The sequence below is a fragment of the Borostomias antarcticus genome, assembly GCF_949987555.1.
Source record: "Borostomias antarcticus genome assembly, contig: scaffold_94, whole genome shotgun sequence".
Taxonomy (NCBI): Eukaryota; Metazoa; Chordata; class Actinopteri; order Stomiiformes; family Stomiidae; genus Borostomias; species Borostomias antarcticus.
The window spans coordinates 544,533-552,223 of record NW_028176445.1 but is presented as its reverse complement, the minus strand read 5'-3'; the positions used below and the strand labels follow the sequence as shown (position 1 = coordinate 552,223).

General features: G+C 48.3%; 1 protein-coding gene across 1 annotated transcript in view; it reads left to right on the top strand.

Moving 5' to 3' along the window:
• Positions 1–417: 417 nt before the first annotated feature.
• cd9r (CD9 molecule related) overlaps positions 418–7,691 on the top strand; it is a gene marked incomplete at its 3' end in the record, with an annotated part of 11,296 nt that continues 4,022 nt past the window's right edge. The window contains exons 1-3 of the mRNA XM_084462474.1: positions 418–524; positions 4,435–4,537; positions 5,816–5,913. Coding sequence (XP_084318600.1) covers positions 459–524; positions 4,435–4,537; positions 5,816–5,913 — 267 coding nt within the window. The 5' untranslated portion in view covers positions 418–458. The remainder of the gene's footprint in view (positions 525–4,434; positions 4,538–5,815; positions 5,914–7,691) is intronic.

Here is a 7,691-nt window from a genome sequence, read left to right as displayed (position 1 = left end):
GATTATCTGGTAAACTTTGATTCCTGAATCATCTCGTTGACGTTGCGACTTGAACGTTGAAGCTCAACGCGAAAACCTCCAGGTAGACCATTGCGTCATTGATTATTATTAAAATAGGCATAATGGCGACCTAGGCTAAATGTCTATTGTGCTGCGGAATACTGTAAATAGAACAAGAGGGAGAAAATCGAGCTCTTCATCTTGCATGTTTATTTCAATTTACTTAAGTTTATTTAGGGGTATTGTTTTAATAACTGTTATTCGGTTTGTGAGAATGGATGATCAGTAGCCTATATATATATATATACATATATATATGGATGATCAGATACTAATTTGGTTCGCTAACGGTCAATGCGCGTATTTGTCACAGAGAAAGACTGTCCGGAGAAAGAGACCAGCCCACATTGATCTAACCCGAGTTATTATTGTGCAAGAAGAACCAACACTTGGTCGTCATGGGTCTGGGCGGATGCGGCCAGATGTGCAAATGTCTTCTCATCATGTTCAACATCTTTTTCGCGGTAAGTATCTTATAGAGATTTGATTCCAGACCTAGTCGAGGTTCGGGGTTCACGGTGGGGGAGGGGGACTGAGGTCTCAGTGGTTTGTCCTGTTCGACTTTATATTTCGTCCAAGTAAACAAGCATGTCTATTTTACAGTTCTTTAAATCCGTCTTCATTATAAGAGTAAGCAACACACCATCTGACCCGTGTCGTGTTGTGGGATCCATGCACATGTCATTTATGGGCCTTTCTGTGCCAAAATGTGGTGAATTGTGTAGTTTCGTTTCTCTAGGTTTCAGTATAGCCTACTGGGATGATTCCTCCTGAATATCACCCAGCTTCTCCTCAGACATCCGCTAGGGGGCGATACAACTACAGAGTATCTCCCCCTCCTCTCACTCATCCTCTCCATGGGACTCTAGTATCTCCCCCTCCTCTCACTCATCCTCTCCATGGGACTCTAGTATCTCCCCCTCCTCTCACTCATCCTCTCCATGTGACTCTCCCCCTCCTCTCACTCATCCTCTCCATGGGGCTCTAGTATCTCCCCCTCCTCTCACTCATCCTCTCCATGTGACTCTCCCCCTCCTCTCACTCATCCTCTCCATGTGACTCTCCCCCTCCTCTCACTCATCCTCTCCATGGGACTCTAGTATCTCCCCCTCCTCTCACTCATCCTCTCCATGGGACTCTAGTATCTCCCCCTCCTCTCACTCATCCTCTCCATGTGACTCTCCCCCTCCTCTCACTCATCCTCTCCATGGGGCTCTAGTATCTCCCCCTCCTCTCACTCATCCTCTCCATGGGACTCTAGTATCTCCCCCTCCTCTCACTCATCCTCTCCATGTGACTCTCCCCCTCCTCTCACTCATCCTCTCCATGGGACTCTAGTATCTCCCCCTCCTCTCACTCATCCTCTCCATGGGACTCTAGACGTTTCTGTTGCTTTGTCCCGTTGTCCAACATATTCTGTAAATCACTGAGCTGTCCTCCTCATTCTGTCCTCCTCATTCTGTCCTCCTCATTCTGTCCTCCTCATTCTGTCCTCCTCATTCTGTCCTCCTCATTCTGTCCTCCTCATTCTGTCCTCCCTAGAGAAACGGTCCTCACACTTCTGTCTAAATCCTTGAGATTGTTTTCAATCCTATCGCCTGGATTAACTTGTAGAATTCTTTATATTACTGATTTTGTTTTAAAATAAACATTTTCTATGATGTGACATGCAGAGACTGCGCTAGTGAGCTACATGGAGAAAGTCTATGTTTCCCATCTTCCTGTGGGCTCTTCAGTGTGGAGATGGTGCAAGCCTGAACATGGCTTTGTCCCAACTAAACCCCACTCAAACTCAGAAGGCCAGACAATATATATATATAAATTAGTTTCTTAGTTTCTCCCAGCTCTGCAGTTTTACATGTGCGTCTGCCCACTGAGCAAAGACACGTCTAAAAGACGTCTTTTTTAGACGTCTTTTTTGTCTTTTTCGGACGTCCAAAGACATCCAATTAGGAGCCAGAATGAATGTTTTTTTTTAACGTTCAGATATTGGACCTGTTTTGCACGTCCACAGAAGTCTTCGAGGGGTCCAAGCCAGACGTACAAATGGGGTTCTGGACCGACGGACGTTATTAAGACATGATCTGAACGTCTCCCTGACGTTGCGTGTTTGCTGGGTTGTAGATAGTGTGGCGCTCTTCTCCCAGACTGGCTCTGTTTTGTCTTGGCTGTTCAGGTGAGCGGTTCTCTGTCTGACATGTTAACGAGCTCCAGGGTCGGGGTCAAGCCTTCTGTCAAGAGGCCCCGGTTTTTAAACATTTCACACACCTCGATCCAGGGCTGGTGTCAGCTGACCGTGATATGAGGGACCAGATTCACTCATACATACCTCCCATATGAGGGACCAGATTCACTCATACATACCTCCCATATGAGGGACCAGATTCACTCATACATACCTCCCATATGAGGGACCAGATTCACTCATACATACCTCCCATACGAGGGACCAGATTCACTCATACATACCTCCCATACGAGGGGCCAGATTCACTCATACATACCTCCCATATGAGGGACCAGATTCACTCATACATACCTCCCATATGAGGGCCCAGATTCACTCATACATACCTCCCATATGAGGGCCCAGATTCACTCATACATACCTCCCATACGAGGACCAGATTCACTCATACATACCTCCCATACGAGGGACCAGATTCACTCATACATACCTCCCATATGAGGGCCCAGATTCACTCATACATACCTCCCATATGAGGGCCCAGATTCACTCATACATACCTCCCATACGAGGGACCAGATTCACTCATACATACCTCCCATATGAGGGACCAGATTCACTCATACATACCTCCCATATGAGGGCCCAGATTCACTCATACATACCTCCCATATGAGGGCCCAGATTCACTCATACATACCTCCCATATGAGGGCCCAGATTCACTCATACATACCTCCCATATGAGGGACCAGATTCACTCATACATACCTCCCATACGAGGACCAGATTCACTCATACATACCTCCCAGAAGTCTTTTGGGAGAGGGAGAGGGTTAATTAATCATTGGTAGTGTTCAGCCTAGACGCTGTGTGGCCTGAATCACAATCAGCCTTTCAAACAGCATGTTTGGTTCTTCTAACAATCATACTGTGCTCGTAACTCAGCATAGCCAAGCATAATGTATCTGTACATTAGCATTATCAAACAAAATGTATACTTTAAAGAATTATTCAACTAAATGCAACTTTTGTTCCAGACTCACTTAAAAGAGCTGCATACCAAACGATAGAAGAATAGACGAGACAAAGGACCTATACACAGAACCTTAAAGGACAATGCTCTTTTTCCACAACCTGGACCTTATTTACGACATATTATAAGACGTTTGACTCACCGAGATCACTTTGGTGTAGTTCGGAGGCCTGTAGAAGAAATTTAAAATCCAGTGTGAGCCAGTATATCCATGTAATGGCGGCGGACGGGGCACTGAGAATGCAGCTTCTAAAAAATCTATTTTCTGCCGCGAAACGGTTGTTTTCATCAATCTGTCTTTATGAATCGCTAGTTGTGCTTCCATAGAGCGAGGGCTTGTTGTGGTTTTCACATGCCTCTGTAATATGATCTTTAGAAACGTCTTTAGAAACGAAATAAAGTTTCCCCACTTGCTCCAGCACGAATGCGCAGAGCACAGTGCGCAGACTGGCTATTCTCCGTCTGTAGGCTACACTCGCGGCTCACATTCTCTACGCTACGATCGGCTTGTTGGTGCCTGGAATATTGTGTGCAATATGGCTGAATATTTATCAGATTTTGAGGATAGAATATGATGGAAGCCGATCGTAGCGTAGAGAATGTGAGCCGCGAGTGTAGCCTACAGACGGAGAATAGCCAGTCTGCGCGCTGTGCTCTGCGCATGCGTGCTGGAGCAAGTGGGGAAACTTTATTTCGTTTCTAAAGATCATATTACAGAGGCATGTGAAACCACAACAAGCCCTCGCTCTATGTAAGCACAACTAGCGATTCATAAAGACAGATTGATGAAAACAACCGTTTCGTGGCAGAAAATACATTTTTTAGAAGCTGCATTCTCGGTGCTCCGTCCGCTGGATTTTCAATTTCTTCTACAGGCCTCCGAAATACACCAAAGTGAGTCAAACGTCTTATAATATGCCGTAAATAAGGTCCAGGTTGTCGAAAAAGAGCCTTCCCCTTTAAACTTCCATCTAGGAGTTTACATAGAGGCTCTTGCGCCATTGTCTCCACAGATACTGAATTATAAATGAATTATAAATTCCTTTTGAAATGGACGTACTTTGATAGAGAACTGTTATGGCCTCGGCCTTCAGCCAAGTTCACCCACCTTGGTCTCACGTACAGACTTGTATAAATGTGTTGCGTTGCAGCTCGTAGGCATGGCCATGTTGGGGTTGGGCCTGTGGCTGCGCTTCAGCTCCGAGACTCGAGGCTTCTTCGACATCGACTTCAACACGCCAGAGTTCATCATCGGTAGGTCACCACGTCTTCATAGATCACAGAAGAGATAGAATAGATATGACAATATTTATATATGATACAATATTTAGAGTATGTATACAAAATCTTACTGTTTGACTTGAATGAAAATTATTATTTGCATGATAAGCAGGAATAGCCACTGGCTCTGAACAAGCAAGTAAATGCATGAATCTCTTCCCCCCCTCCTCTCCCTCGTTTCTCTCTCTCCTCTTCCCCCCCTCCTCTCCCTCGTTTCTCTCTCTCCTCTTCCCCCCCTCCTCTCCCTCGTTTCTCTCTCTCTTCCCACCCTCCTCTCCCTCGTTTCTCTCTCTCCTCTTCCCCCCCTCCTCTCCCTCGTTTCTCTCTCTCCTCTTCCCCCCCTCCTCTCCCTCGTTTCTCTCTCTCCTCTTCCCCCCCTCCTCTCCCTCGTTTCTCTCTCTCCTCTTCCCCCCCTCCTCTCCCTCGTTTCTCTCTCTCTTCCCCCCCTCCTCTCCCTCGTTTCTCTCTCTCCTCTTCCCCCCCTCCTCTCCCTCGTTTCTCTCTCTCCTCTTCCCCCCCTCCTCTCCCTCGTTTCTCTCTCTCTTCCCACCCTCCTCTCCCTCGTTTCTCTCTCTCCTCTTCCCCCCCTCCTCTCCCTCGTTTCTCTCTCTCCTCTTCCCCCCCTCCTCTCCCTCGTTTCTCTCTCTCTTCCCACCCTCCTCTCCCTCGTTTCTCTCTCTCCTCTTCCCCCCCTCCTCTCCCTCGTTTCTCTCTCTCCTCTTCCCCCCCTCCTCTCCCTCGTTTCTCTCTCTCTTCCCCCCCTCCTCTCCCTCGTTTCTCTCTCTCCTCTTCCCCCCCTCCTCTCCCTCGTTTCTCTCTCTCCTCTTCCCCCCTCCTTCCCTCGTTTCTCTCTCTCCTCTTCCCCCCCTCCTCTCCCTCGTTTCTCTCTCTCCTCTTCCCCCCCTCCTCTCCCTCGTTTCTCTCTCTCCTCTTCCCCCCCTCCTCTCCCTCGTTTCTCTCTCTCTTCCCCCCCTCCTCTCCCTCGTTTCTCTCTCTCCTCTTCCCCCCCTCCTCTCCCTCGTTTCTCTCTCTCCTCTTCCCCCCCTCCTCTCCCTCGTTTCTCTCTCTCTCTTCCCCCCCTCCTCTCCCTCGTTTCTCTCTCTCTCTCTTCCCACCCTCCTCTCCCTCGTTTCTCTCTCTCCTCTTCCCCCCCTCCTCTCCCTCGTTTCTCTCTCTCCTCTTCCCCCCCTCCTCTCCCTCGTTTCTCTCTCTCTCCTCTTCCCACCCTCCTCTCCCTCGTTTCTCTCTCAGGCGTGACGGTGCTGATGGTTCTGGGAGCAACGCTGCTCCTGGTGGCTGTGATTGGTGAATACGGCGTTTGTGACGAGAAGAGGGACTGTCTGTCCGTGGTGAGTCATAAAGCACGTCCCATCCATGCATGACCACGGCGTGCACCAGGCACATAGCTACACACTCCACAACACTGTACGTGATATTGTTTTACATATTTCTGCAAGAGCATGACCAAGACTGTTTGAGAGGGTTGAATCCTAAGCAGCCTATAACTTAAACTGTATTCAACACTGTTTATCCTACAGGTTTCCCCCCCCAAAAAAGTAGACATTTCAAATCATAACCCAAACAAGAGTAGACACTTCAAATAATAATATTTTCTCTCTTCAAAAAAGTAACTGGCAAAAAGTTAAAAAGCCTTTATTGAGCTATGGCGCTATACGCGTGGGTCGGCTCCCTATTTCAGTTTGTGTTCCCGACCAAACAGCTCCTTCATCTCACCTGTCTGAACTTCCCAGCTCTCCTGCCCTTTTCTTTATGAATAATATTCTCTATTCAATAATCTAATTCAGTCCAAATGTTCACATATACAGTCCTAATAATCCGTTTATTTTATGTCCTTCATCCATTCCCTCACGTTATAGCTCCCATGACGAGAGCTAGGCTATTGAATGGGTTATTGAATCCTAATCTGTTATTATTGAACAATAGCCTAGGAATTGATTTGTTCGCGTGTGAGTCAATGATCAAAAATCAAAATAGGAATTAGATATGAGTTTGGATAACTGGAAAAAATTAGAAGAGGAATTTAGGAAGATGGGAGGCGCGTCTGTGGACGACCTGATGTGATGAACCAAGTAAGGCAGGCCTGGTCTATCTAGCTGCGCTCCAGGACCAAGTAAGGAGGCCTGGTCTATCTAGCTGCGCTCCAGGACCAAGTAAGGCAGGCCTGGTCTATCTAGCTACGCTCCAGAACCAAGTAAGGAGGCCTGGTCTATCTAGCTGCGCTCCAGGACCAAGTAAGGCAGGCCTGATCTATCTAGCTACGCTCCAGAACCAAGTAAGGCAGGCCTGGTCTATCTAGCTGCGCTCCAGAACCAAGTAAGGCAGGCCTGGTCTATCTAGCTGCGCTCCAGAACCAAGTAAGGAGGCCTGGTCTATCTAGCTGCGCTCCAGAACCAAGTAAGGCAGGCCTGGTCTATCTAGCTGAGCTCCAGGACCAAGTAAGGCAGGCCTGGTCTATCTAGCTGCGCTCCAGAACCAAGTAAGGCAGGCCTGGTCTATCTAGCTGCGCTCCAGAACTAAGTAAGGAGGCCTGGTCTATCTAGCTGCGCTCCAGAACCAAGTAAGGCAGGCCTGGTCTATCTAGCTGCGCTCCAGAACCAAGTAAGGCAGGCCTGGTCTATCTAGCTGCGCTCCAGAACCAAGTAAGGCAGGCCTGGTCTATCTAGCTGCGCTCCAGAACCAAGTAAGGCAGGCCTGATCTATCTAGCTACGCTCCAGGACCAAGTAAGGCAGGCCTGGTCTATCTAGCTGAGCTCCAGGACTAAGTAAGGAGGCCTGGTCTATCTAGCTGAGCTCCAGAACCAAGTAAGGCAGGCCTGGTCTATCTAGCTGAGCTCCAGAACCAAGTAAGGCAGGCCTGGTCTATCTAGCTGCGCTCCAGAACCAAGTAAGGCAGGCCTGGTCTATCTAGCTGCGCTCCAGAACCAAGTAAGGCAGGCCTGGTCTATCTAGCTACGCTCCAGAACCAAGTAAGGCAGGCCTGGTCTATCTAGCTGCGCTCCAGAACCAAGTAAGGCAGGCCTGGTCTATCTAGCTACGCTCCAGAACCAAGTAAGGCAGGCCTGGTCTATCTAGCTGCGCTCCAGGACAAAGTTGGGTGAATGGATGG